Genomic DNA, 13,897 nt, shown 5'->3' with positions numbered 1-13,897 from the left:
CGCGTACCAGGCCAGCCACCGACCGCTCGCCCGCTCACACACGCACCCCGCACACGGATTATCCCTCCCGCTATTTTCCTCTCCCCCAGCCCCAGCCTCTCGCTCTACTCCCCTCAAAGAGGAAAGAGCCGAGTTGAGGGGAAAACACGCCGCCCGCACCAGCCTCTGCTCTCCTGAACCTTGCCCGCCCTTTCTTCAAAGGCTCGGTCTGCGCTTGCGTCAAAGAGGGGCTGCGAGAAAAGCCCACGTGACACCCGAGAGAGCGTTCCAGGCCGGGGGGTCGGCCGCGTGCAGTTATAGTTGCAAACTATAAGTTGGAGGCGCGAGTTGCTTTTGGTGCTTTCTTTCTTCACTACCTTTGAGGAGTTGAGAGAAAAGACACCTACACCCACTAGAAGATTGTGAGATAGGGGACCATATATACATCGATAAAAATGAATAACACACAAGCATACCCAAGGTTGCGAGTTGGGCAGTTGTATATAGATATATATATAGATATATATCTGTAGAAACAGATTACTATACAAAACACAAACACAAACACAATCCGAATATAGCTTTTTGAACCTACTGCATGTCTGTTTGGTGGTGTTTGAATCTAACCTGGATGCTTTTTCACCTGAACATTTGATATAGTTCACAAAGCCTTTCAATTCCACTCCACAGATTAGATTAGATTAGATTAGATTAGATTAGATTAGATTAGATTAGATATTAGAGATGATAGATAGATATGATAGATGATAGATATAATTAGAGATGATAGATATGATATAATTAGAAAGCTGATAGATTAGATAGATATGATAGATATAGATGATAGACAGACAGACAGACACATACATACACACACACACAATTTTAGAAGTCTTTCTCAAGGCTTAATAATTTTTCCAGCATGCCTTCCCATTTTTAGATAGTGAGGGACAAATAACATAGGTTTTGTTATTTGTTAACTAACATAGTTACTTTGTATATTAATCTTATTTATATTTTCTTTTAAAGCAATGTTCAAGATTTATTAGCTTTTAACATTCCTAAACTGATAAACAAGCTGGAGACTTAGCTCCTGATAAGAAAAGTTTGTTAGTACAAATTGGGGTCTGGCTTATCTCTTTTGTGAACCCTAAATAACCTTTCTCCTTACAATATATTCCCCTTCAGATCTCATTTTAATAAACATGTATGCTATTATCCTCTCCAATCAACTTTCCTCTTTCAGATTTGTTACGTTGAGTACAAAAGGGGATGTAAGCTAAAGATCAGGGTTCCCTCTTTGAATGAGGAATCACTTTTGTCTGAATATTCTGATAAATTGTAATAAATGATCTTCCTGTCTCGGTTTGTCTCATTGGAAAATATGCATACTGAGGCATGAGCCTGAAAAAGCCATATTTGGCCATCAGTAGTCATCCAGCATCAATGTTTGGGTGAAAGAAAACTCTGAAGATTGGAAACAGCCCAGCACCCTGAGAAACAATGGTTTAATTTAAAGAGAAAATAAGGGAGAAGAGATAAGAGCAGTTTTACCACTGCAAAGATTTTATTAATAGAAAGCAAGCAGAGACCACTTATTTTTCCTATTTCCTTATTGTACAGAGATACAGCTATAGAATTTTAAGCTGCCCAGAGTCATTTGGTTGAGTTGGGTGGCTATGAAACCGAATGAATGAATGTGTGCTTATATACATACAATGGGTAACCCTAACTTTACTGCAGTTTGATGGGAGGTCATAAGGCTACCAGAATTGGGAGTGCAGCAAACCAGAGGAATATTTGATGCTGTCATCTACTCGTTGTTGATGTTTTCATTCAGATTTGATAGCCCTAATATAAGACTTCTGCATTTTGTACTGAAAGTCAAAAGGTGTATGCTAATGAGCATACACATGTACATAACAAGGTGCTGGATGGCTATTCCAATTGTTTGCTTCACAGCTTAAAAGCATAGGGAAAAAAGCAAAACAAGTGTATATTCTTATTGGTGAAATGAATATTGTAAAATGCATTTTTCATGGCTGCATTCTTGTACATTTTTCATGGTCCTCAATAGTGCTTTTTGTATTTTCCCTTGAAAGTAATCTTAATCTTCAAAAAATGTAGCCAGCAGCTGTAGTACAAATCTATTATATTTACTTTGGCTCCTGGTACATAGTGAACTTGACTTTTTCAGTGGAGCTGGGCATCTATGACAATTGTATCCCTTGGGCAGTTCTGATTTCAACTTGGACTCAAATAAATGGGAGTAGTCATACTTGGTTACCAAATTTGGAAAACACTGAATGCAAACACGCAGAAATGGAAATCAGTGCAGCTATGAAATCCTTATTCCTCATCTTTTTCAATCATTAACTCCACAAATCATTTCACTTTTTTTTTCTTTTAGCAAAGGTGTCCAGTCTTTCAAAAAACAAAAAAGGACTTATTATTTTTTCCTTGATGAAACAGGTCAGTTTTGTCATTTCCAAATGTTAGTCTTCATCATTTGATAACTGAAATAACTCATATCACTAAGTACAGTAATGTTTTTTATTGTTCATTTTTATTAAAAGTTTTTACATAGCGAAAAGACATATAGCAGTAAAGAAAAGAAAGAAAGGAGAAAAAGGTAAAAGAAAAGTGCAGAACAGAATACAGTTAAAGGGAAAAAAGCCCCATAGTTACAGAAGCTACTTCTACAAACAAACTTATTATCCCTCTGCCATTTTTAGCATTACAACAATCTCTTCAGCCCTTTATTCAATTATTTAAGGTTGTAGTAAAATGTTTTTATTTTTTTAAAAAAAGTTAAAAAGAAGTTACTTTACAGAAGCTGAAAGAAATTTATTTGTATTTAAAATTAATCATGTGTTTTTCTAGGTAATGAAAAAGGTGCCTTTTTATTTGGAAATATTTAACAGTTTTCAGAAAATTAAATCTTTGATCATTCTTTGACACATCTTCCAGAAAACATTTTAAATCAGTGACACTATTAAAAGAAAAATATATTTTACAGCATATATACAATGAAAAGCTTTTATCTTCATTATAAAATGACTGATGTAATCTAAACTCCAATAAAGTTATTCATGACTGAGGACAATCCATTCAAAATATCTTTTTTAAATTATCCTTTTTTCTGTTCCTCCTGATTTTGGAAAATTACTGATAAAGCAGATTACAGAACAAATCTCAGTTTTCTAAAAACATATGAGAAATTAAGTCAATATCATGCTAATACACTTACAAAGCAATACAATGTACAACAAAATGTAGCCACCAATTTTTACTGCTAAAATATACATAGTTGTATAAATAAGTTACATCTAAGCCTCTTTACTAGATTGTAACCTTTAAATGTTAATTCAGCATTCAGTTATTAATGTGAGTAAAAATTTGATTGAGCAGCAATTTACATAATGATCAACAAAGGCATTACATTGGCACCACAGATTTGAACATTATTTATGTACCAATTTCTTTTGTACCTAATTGCAGAAAATATAGCAACAAAACTGACATTTTGAATCTTTCTTTGAGAAAATAATCGATAGTTGAACCCATTATATATAAATACTTTACAATAAGCAGGTGGCATCTAAATTGGAAGTAGGGAAGCTAAAGTAGCAATTTTGCCCCTTTGTGTTACAAGTACAAGATTCACAGTGGCTCCCGCAGATGAACAGTAGGACTCTAACCCTGATAAGGATTCCAGTTGTGCCCCAATGCTGCCAGGGAATTCTGTCAATTTAAAGATTACTCACATATTCATAAAAACATCTGTTTCTCTTTTAGGCTTCATATCACATTCTTCCTTCTCTTGTAATCTACAGATAAGGAACTTGAAATTCATAATATAAACCATCCTATTGATCTAACTGGCTGCAGCAAAGAATACCATGGCATACTTGTGATAATGATTTAAATGTATACTAGCCCACAGAATTACCACCCAAATTTGTATATTTTCTGATTCAGAGAGCAGAATAAACAAACTAAAGAAGTAATCAAATGGCTAATAGTTCATTAAGACCTTCTGACAGAAGCTTAGAACACATCTAATAGAAACATAACTTTCCAGTATTATATTTCATTGGCAATGGATGCTGCAACAAATGCAGCTATTTTTCAGTAACCCTTTTTATGAAAAGGATAAAGCATTCAGAAGATCACTTGTGAGTCACAAACATTTGAAATCTGGCAACACAATGCTACCTGCCTCACAAACATATTTTCCCTTTCTAAATTCAATAGCATGGATCACACGCAGAAACACAACAATAAGGGATAGGGCCACTTCTCCAGAAATAACTGAAAACTTTACATGCTTATCACATGTTGAGGTAGTCTGATTTATAAATAAGCATTCTTTTACACTTTCATTCGTTCATAACAAACTTCTTTCTGAATCCTCCTCCTTGGAAAAAATTTTCGTTTGAGAGCTATTAGCTGAAAAATAAAAGAACAAGTTATTTTTTTTAACATTGATGCACACGATCATGTCGCTATATTCTATACCCTGGAAACATCTATCCAATACCTGTATTTCCAACATCTGCATTTCAGAGGTAAGACTATTTTCCTCTAGAAAGTATGGCAGACTTTATAGCCTAATACAGCCTTTGAAGAAAATCATGAAACCCTGTATAAAATGCCTTTGAAAATGTTATATACCTGGTTCCCCATTAATCTAGAAAGTGACTTATTTCATAAAATCATAACAATTCTAACCATGGTTTTTTTTCTGGGGAAAAATAATCTACCCAGTCTTTCTTCCTGAACAGGCTATTGGTATTACTGAGGATGTATATGCATCTCAATTTTGGGCCCCAGATATCTATAAACATGTTCATAAAACATGTTTTATTTGTCTCTTTAAGCAACACACTATCAATTCAAATGTGTAGTTGCAAAGAATGCCCATCCTAAAAACTTGAAACTAAGGACCTTTGTTCCCATGACTGTAACAGCAATTCTTTTCATAGAAGCAAAAATGAAGAGGTCATTTTAGGGCAATTCTTTCTCATCTCCACACCATTATATCCCGTTACATCTTCTATTACTTTTGATGAATTCATTTCCGTAACTGTTTGATACTGTAGAAACCACACAACTGGTGGGTAAAGATTTTGACCTTAGCATATTATTGTATTTTCCCATACTTGAACTTCTACTATACAGTGATTGATCTCCCAGGAAGAATTCAATTGTGTAACTTTACCTGCTCAGCAAAAAATGAGGTGACTGTGAACACAATCAATGTGACCAATACACAATGTGTCCAGAATTTCAGCTTATCTCTGTAGGCTCTCCTAAATAAATATGATAAAAACAAGTAAGATTTTTTTAAATGAATGATTAAATCCAACATACCAGCGAAACTTTATGTAACCAAAATATTACTCTCTATACAAAAGGATGCTTTCAACAAGCTTTGGGGAAGCCTTTTTTAAAAAGTAAAAATAAGAGGCCAATACTCTGAGAAGTGGAAGGAGACAATCCCCCATCCTTAATTTTATATCTGTGCATTACAGGTAGTCCTCGCTTAATGACCAATTGCTTAATTGATTTGAAGTTATGTTGGACTTAAAAAAAGTTACAGTCCCCCCCCCCATACCCACAGTTACATAATTGCATTCCTGGCGCTTGGCAACCAGCTCACATGTATGACTGGGTACAACATGCCATGGTCATGTGACCACAATTTGCAACCTTTTTTGACATTTTCAAGCAGAAATTGTCATTGAATATGCTAAATTAATGACTTAATGACCTTGGTTTGCTTAATGACCATTTGATTCACTTAATGATTGCAGTGACTCACTTAAGAAATGTCACAATGGTCTTAAAATCAAATCAGGTCAAATCAGGTCACGTGGTAATCCATTTAACGACCACAACTGATCACTTCTTGGCTCAGTTTGTCAAGCACTACCTGTAATCTTTGACTGAGGGATACCAACATTTGAAAGAATGAACAAAATAAAACTTCAACACAAATTTTGGTATTTTACCCTTGCACTAATTAAAACATTTGGCTGAACAGCTGTCTGAAAGGAAAGATTAAATTATTAAAATGAGACCCTATAACGAAGCACGTTTAAATTACACAGAATCTGAAACAGCAATGGAATGTTTGAATTATTGCTCTTCCGTTGTCTGTGTTTTTAAAAAAATAGTAATATTAGCCATTTTAATTTTAAGTAAATTCAATCCACCATAAAAGAAAGGAGAATGTCCTTTGGTCAGCTCAGAAAGTTTTACTTCAAGTGATAATACAATTCCTGCATATTCATTTCAAAGGTGCTGAAGGACTCACCATTCCTGAAGCTCCTGCGTATGAAGGAAGCGGTTTCGATATTCTCTTGGCAGTTCAAATTGGGATGGAATGGGAAACATGGATTCATAAAAATCTCTAAGAACAGCCTTTACAGTCTGGGCATCCTTATGATTGTGATCTATGTTGTCATTAAGACAAACAAATTTTCTGAGGAAAAAACATCATAAAAAAATCTTACTGGAGCAAAATCAACTTTACTTCTAAAATATTTATCTTCTTTTTCTACATAGTATCATGAAATTCAGCAGGTTCTGACAAACTGGTAGCAGAAATTTTTAGTAGTTTGGAGCTCTGGCTGGCCCCAGAATGGGGTAGGAATGGAGAGTTTGCAATATCCTTCCCCCAGGAGTGGGGAGGGAATGGGGATTTTGCAGTATTCTTCCCCTGGAGTGGGATGGGAATGAAGATTTTGCAGTATCCTTCCCCTGCCATGCCCACGAAACCACGCCCACAGAACTGGTAGTAAAAAAAATTGGATTTCACCACTGCATAGTATGTATTTTATAGACAACAAAGTGTTTATGTTCCTAATGTAAGAAAATGATTTCATTGCAATCAGTTTTTGTCATTGTTAGTAATGCCACAGAAATGATGTATAATCATTCACAGAGAAAAGTAAAATAAAACCATAGTAAAAAATTAAAACTATAAATTCATTAGCAATTTTAAAAGGTTCAAGATTAACAAAAGGAGCGAGGGTCCCACTTAGTTCCAAAATGACTCTATTCCTAATCTGGCAGTGATTTTGGAGAGGCTGGATTGAGTGTAACTCAAAATTGCCTGTTTTGCAGTTCTTTACACCAAGAAGAGCCTGTAATGATACCCAAAGCTTCAGATAACCAAGTTCATTGCTGCTCAAAATTTTACGGGTTTCATCCACTGTCTTCTGAAGCCAGAAAATAATTGGCAATTTATGATGACTTTTTATATAAATACAATATGGGGCACTATTAACAATCTAGCAACCAGGTTTTGTATCAACTGAAACTTTTGGACACTCTTCAAGGACAACAGAGTACATTACATAAGTCTAGACATGATGCAACAAAGGCATGGAAAATTCTTGAAGATCAGAGGCATACAAGAATGGCCACAGCTGACATACTTAACACAACTGTATATTCTTTGCTATTTAGTATTATATGAATATAGTGCTATATGTGAAAATCTGTGTAAATGCCTTCCTGCTCCCCCATAGACTTTATTAAAACCTTAAAAAGTGACAGACAATGCAATGAGATTCCCATTTAAGCTCTGGGACAATCTCAGTTTAGAAATTAAACAAATCAAAGGCAACCGGGGTATTAATAGTTTAGATCATTAAAATTGTGTCCATTAAAAGATGGTTATTAAATCAGAACAATTTAAAACTACTGAAATTTCAGCTGAAATAAGCATAAAATTATAATTTAAACCATCAACAATCAAAAACCTATTCAAAATATTTATTCTACGGGATAAAAATATAAGAGATTAAAAAAATGATTAGAAATGCACACCTGGGATTTTTTCGTATGTCATCAAGCTGTCCAACTACGTGAGAAACATTAGTACGGATCATTTTGAATGCTACTTCTTCTTCTCCCATAATTTCAAACCTTGATAATATATAAAAAAATGGAAGCATCAACAAAATAATATCAATTAGGAAATTAAAGGAATTAATTCTTATCATTATCCTTTTCTTCATAGTTCTTCAAGTCAAGAACCATTGAGTTGGATTTGACTCATGGAAACTCTATGGAGAAACACTTGCCATTTTACCCCGTCTCCAGGAATAACTCATAGTTCTTTCAGCAGCATTATAGTCATATTTCTTCCATCTGCTCTAACCCACATTTATTTTCTGTTTTGCCCTTCCATCTCCCTCAATCTTGTCAAAATTTCATCCGCTTGCATCCCCCATTCAACTTGCTGATCATTTCAAGGAAGTAGCCAGCTTTTATTTGATCCAAGACTGTCTGATTCATCCTTAGTTCCTGAAATTTTAGTAACTACCTCCAAATGTTAAGGTTTCTATTTTCTTCCATTCTTTCCCATGCATTCATTAGAAATTACTTAAACTCTAAAGGCTGATTCATTCATATAGTGCAGAGATACAGGCATGGAGTTCTGCTTTCTTCATAATGACATGGTGTGCTGCTTGAGATGAGAAAAGGCATCTGTATTTTCTGTGTAACAAAGGAATGTATTGTGCTTGCATCTGTATTTCTGAATGTTCATGTTGTATTTGTGTGTATGTGTATATTTGAAAAATGGAAAGGACAGGCAGGATGAGCTACATAGGCTTCTCTCTGGGTCATATGTTCAAGGTGACTTAGAATGGAGGAATTAGGACCATCTGAGCCACTGCCCAGTTGCCTCTCCTGTCAGCATGAGTTAGGAGAATTTTGTTGTGGTCCGCGCCAGCAGCCTGCGGAGCTGGCAGTGGAGTCGGACAGTGAGGAGGCTGGGGAGGAACATGGGCCAGTCCTGGAGTCTGGGGAAGACCCGGATAAGGGCTCTGTGTCGGAGGCAGAGATAGGGCCAGGGCCACCTGGGAGTGATGCGCGGACTCCGGAGCCCCCAGAGTCGGACAGCAGAGAGGAAGAGGAACAGGAGGAGCCTCTGCATGTGTGCACTAGGAACCTTCTTCCTAGTGCACACATGTGCAGAGCTGCCAGAAGGCAAGAGAAGCTAAAGCAAACGGGATGACTTGGGAGTAAGGCCAGGAGATGACTGGCCCCTCCCATAAGGCTTAAAAGAGAAACAAAGTCACTTGGGCCTTTTTCCAGGAAAGCAACATTGCTAACTCTGTTTCCAGTCGGCATCTCTTGTTTATTTCTGAACTTCGTGGGGCTTTGCCAAATAAGGCCTTTGGCAGGGTGTCAAAGAAGATAAAGGTTGATTATCCCGAAGGACTTCTGAAGGACTTGTTTTGCAACTAATTGGGACTCAGCTGGAAATGAACGTAATTCTCAGCTGTTACAATAAAATAGGTTGGTTTGGGAGTAATTGTGTCTTGTAATGACTCAGTAAACCTAGATCACAACAAATTTTGGGAGGGGGGGATTTGATTCTTTTAACTCTTCAGCCTGATCTGATCCATCCCATTTTTCTTTTGTTACCTTCTCCTGACCCTGCCCAGGATAATTATTACACAGAGAGGCTTTAGAATCAGAGTTCTGATCCTTTTACATGATTTCTTTCTGCTGGTTTGCAAATAATAAAACCAGGACATGGCATCTTCATGGGAGAAGTTATCAAAAAAGTCAAGTTGGCATCTGACCATACAATCAAAGTCTTACCTCTTTTTATATGGGATGCACATTAAAAACAAGCAGGACTTCAACCCTTGATGGCACCCTTGTTAACACCCCTGATAATTAAATTTTCTATCTATCTTACTGTTGAGTAACTTATAGTGGTGAAGAGCATCCAACTTACAGTCGAAAATTATTGATTAAAAATGTATATCTTTATACATTATATTCATGAATAACTTTTATGGGCATATGGCATAATTAAAGCTAATCATTCTAGATATCACACTAGGTGCCATCAAGGATGTATAGTCCTCTTGTGAAAATATAATGCTCCAGATTAAAGATGGACCAAGAGTCATATATATTCAATTTTTTAAAAAAAATAAATTATATTCACTTCTATTATGTCATGCTTTGTTACTAGGTAGCTTTAAATCTGAGTTTTTCAAAACACACATAGTTCATAGATGCTTGTTTAGTTATTTATTATTATTGCTGCAGTTTAGGTAAAATAACAAATAAATACCTATATTTGTTTTTGTCCTTATATGCTTTGCGAATTCTATCAGTCACAAGTTTACAGTTCATTAGCAGACCTTTAGTCACTGGAGGCTGAAAAATAAGTAATTATGAAAAAATATGGATCATTACCTCTATATTTTTATTTTCAGTTAGAAAAGGTTGCTGATATGGAAACCCAACTGAAACAATTCAAATAGAAATGTGAAGAGAAGATTCTACAGCATCAATAGTATATAGTATTGTAGAAGAGAGGCTGTCAGAGCCAGGGGGAGGAGTCAAGTGGGACAACAGTTTAGAATCTCTATGTGGTCACAAGAGGATTAGGTCCAATCTCTCCCTCACTGTTGACCCTTATCAAATTTTACCCAGGTGTAACCTGTTAATCTAAGAAGATTCTTGTGCAAGGGCTTAAGCAGTAAATCAGTAATTTTGAATCTTCACATATGGACCTGGTTGTTTGTACCTGACAAGTATAGTGTACTTTTATATATAAAAGTATAGTATAGTACATTTCAAGCACATTTTTCTTTACAGATGAAGATTACAGCTTAATAGAAATCATGAAGGCTCTTAAGTACCAAAAGGGGATCATGAAAATATTATAGAACTGAGCTTTTTATACAAAAATGCCATCTCATTCTGCCAAAGACTTTGTACACAATTTCACATTTAATATTTTCCTATTTCCATTTTTTATTTATTTGTCAAATTTTGGACGATTAACCCACAGAGTAAGAATTTGTTCTCTTATTATTTATAAAGTATTTGAACAGAATCATGGCATTTAGGGTCAGCAGAAAAGCCTATGCGGTTCCAATCAAACATATGCAACTCAGGGCTGAACTGTGGAGTTCTTGGTGTTCTCTGAACTTGGTTGTTTGCTTGCAGACATTTTACTACCTAACTAGGTAACATCATCAGTGCATGATTACCGATCAACACCACCAGGGTCAGACAGTTCAATTCCAGGCAATGGAAAAAACTTAGAAAATTTTATTTTTGTGATGAATTAAAAAGATTATTGTTAATTTCTAAAATCTAATTTCATACAATTCTGGAAAATTTGGAATTCATGAATTACAATTGTTTCACACTATTTTGCTATTTTTTCTATCCATATCAAGATTTTCAGTAGTAGTTCTGGCATAACTTTGGGAGAGGAAGCAATCTATTTATCAATGAATGAATTAACAAAAACTCTGGATATGTTCATTCTATTGGCATATATAAAATGGAGATTATTTTTCAATGAAATAAACCGTAAATTCTCTTTACACATGCATTTTTGACTATGACATCTAACAGTTTATTGAATAGAAAATATTTAAGTATTTTAATTTAACAATCTGATCCACTACAAATTATATATCTGTTGCAAATTAAATTTGTCTGATATGACTGTACAAATTAATGGCAGAATAAACTCACATTATAGCAGTTGCTTACCAGATTGGGATCATAGTATGCTTCTTGAGTTGGTGGTATGATGTTAATTTGAGTTATATTTAATGGAAGGGATTTAGAACAATTTATTAACATTTGCTCCAGTCCTGTCAAATCCTAGTAAGACAGAGGTAAAAAGGGAAAGGGTTTATGCATTTTTCCTACTGCAATTGTCATAATCTTAAAAATATAATAAATACAAATGTGATTATCTCAGCAATTGTCCAATCTGTACTTAGTTCTACGAAGCCCACTCAGAAAACTACTTTGGCCAACTCTATTGCATGTTCCTAAAGCTGGATCTAAATCATACTTTCTGCAATTATATGGAAGAAGCTACAAGGTTGTTTTTTTAAATTACCTGCAAGCTTAAAGGGAGTTCATGAATTCTTGTGGCCAATGTACGAATTTCCCGGTCAGATAATATTCCAGAGTGATCTGTATCAATTTCATCAAAAACCTGGGAAATATTGAGTTGCTGAACTGCACTCATAAGATAATAGAAATATGAAAAGGCAAACTGCATATCTTCAGAATGGCGTACTTTGTGAAAGGAGGTCTTGTCAAATTCCGCAGGAAAACTGTCCAGAAAAAAAGGAACGAATTACTCGCATTTACAAAGTTTCAATAACTGTTTCTAGTAGCAAAAGCACAAGACTTATATACCGCTTCATAGTGTTTTACAGCCCTCTCTAAGTGATTTACAGAGTCAACATATTGTCCTGCAACAATCTGGGTCCTCATTTTACCAACCTCGGAAGGATGGAAGGCTGAGTCAACCTTGAGCTGATCAGGATCAAACTCCTGGCACTGGGCAGGGTTAGCCTGCAATACTGTATTCTAACCATTGCGCCACCATGGTTTCTAAGTAATTTTTCCAGTGGAAGATAGTATACAACTGTCATTTTCAGTAGTATCATTTTATTGTATAGTAGTTCTTATATAATTTTGGCCCCCAAATTAAATGCAAAAATTAAGGTTGTTCAGACAATGACAGACATTTGTTAAGACTTGTTATAAGTCAATCTTTCGCAATGTCATCCCTAACCAAGTGCTATGACATCTGTGCAACTAAGGTCTATGACAAAAAAGTCCTACCTATATCAGACCATTTCCTATCTTATTACCAACAAGAAGCCCTAGTGCAGTGCATTTATATATGCAAAAGATGCCTTTCACATTGTCATCAAATGCATGGCTCCTGGGGCAGGGCAGTCAAGTATATTGACAGCAATCATACTCTCCAACCACTGAACATCCAAAGATGTTTGCCTGAACAGCTTAGAAAAACAATTGTGACAGTCCTATGTCATTTTAAGATTCTGAAGATAACTGAGCACAAACCATGCTAAGCATGTATATTCCAATGAGCTTTTATAATATTTCAAACAACCAAGAACTATTGAGTATTTAGTCACAATGGTTTTCAAATAGAAAAATGGGAGAAAAATATTCAAATAAATAAACAGAATAATTAGCCTTCCCCATTGGACTTACAGATCCTGTAATTCCTGCATGGCTTTTCTATCAATCATATGGGGCATATGAGCAGGGACTTTCCTAGAGGTGAATCCAAATTTTCCATTTAGAAGCTTATTTACATATCTGAGGGAATCAGCAAATGTATCTTTCAGCTGCCTTCCAACAATTTTACTTTCTGTAAAATAAGCCAGCTCCTTCTTTAATGATTCCTCTTCCTAAAAAAAACAAGGACACACATCATGCCTACATAAGCAACAGAATCAATTGAGCTTCAATGTTTTTTTTTTCTTAATGCAAGAGCCGTAATTACTTGCTTAACCCACCTTTGTTTATAACTTGTTTTTAAATTAATTGCTTAATTTAGAGGCTTAGATTTAGAGGGTGCCCAAGTCTAGACAACTGTAGGCAGCTTACAGTTAGAATAGAAAGAACCCTAAGCTTGAGGAAATATGGGAATATGGGAAATATGCAATATAATAAAAACAACCAATTGGGGCTTAATATCCACTTATCCCATAGTCTGGAAGAACAGCCAGGTCTTCAAAAAGAGTCATATGGATGTCTAGAGAGATGGTGTTACAGAGCAAGGGTCACCAACCTTTCGGACCTCAGGGACCACTAAATTCATAATTTTAAATCCCGTGAACCACTAATATGATCTGCCTAGTGACCGGCTGGGTGGGTGTGGCAGGGTGGTCATGTGACTGAGTGGGTGTAGCCAACTAGATGTCACTCATGTCGAGGGACGCCTTGCCAGCCTCTACTTGCTACTCCTCACTGCTCACCCAGGCTCCTTAGGGCCCCAACATGAAGCAGTTGTTGGAGCTAAGCATCCACCATGAGAAAGAGTTGGCAAAACAAGCTGGTTCAGTTCAAATTGGAT

General features: G+C 35.7%; 1 protein-coding gene across 1 annotated transcript in view; it reads right to left on the bottom strand.

Moving 5' to 3' along the window:
- Positions 1-2,518: 2,518 nt before the first annotated feature.
- Positions 2,519-13,897, bottom strand: part of GNPTAB (N-acetylglucosamine-1-phosphate transferase subunits alpha and beta) — a 45,323-nt gene continuing 33,944 nt past the window's right edge. The window contains exons 14-21 of the mRNA XM_070947453.1: positions 13,030-13,229; positions 11,894-12,113; positions 11,536-11,649; positions 10,094-10,179; positions 7,822-7,920; positions 6,302-6,469; positions 5,204-5,294; positions 2,519-4,431 (exon numbers count right to left, since the gene is read on the bottom strand). Of these exons, the coding sequence (XP_070803554.1) occupies positions 4,354-4,431; positions 5,204-5,294; positions 6,302-6,469; positions 7,822-7,920; positions 10,094-10,179; positions 11,536-11,649; positions 11,894-12,113; positions 13,030-13,229 (1,056 nt within the window). The 3' untranslated portion in view covers positions 2,519-4,353. The remainder of the gene's footprint in view (positions 4,432-5,203; positions 5,295-6,301; positions 6,470-7,821; positions 7,921-10,093; positions 10,180-11,535; positions 11,650-11,893; positions 12,114-13,029; positions 13,230-13,897) is intronic.

Source organism: Pituophis catenifer, unplaced genomic scaffold (genome assembly GCF_029215685.1).
Source record: "Pituophis catenifer annectens isolate HBS135680 unplaced genomic scaffold, rPitCat1.0.hap2 SCAF_7, whole genome shotgun sequence".
Taxonomy (NCBI): Eukaryota; Metazoa; Chordata; class Lepidosauria; order Squamata; family Colubridae; genus Pituophis; species Pituophis catenifer.
The sequence above is the reverse complement of the archived record's forward strand: the minus strand, read 5'-3'. Positions and strand labels throughout refer to the sequence as shown.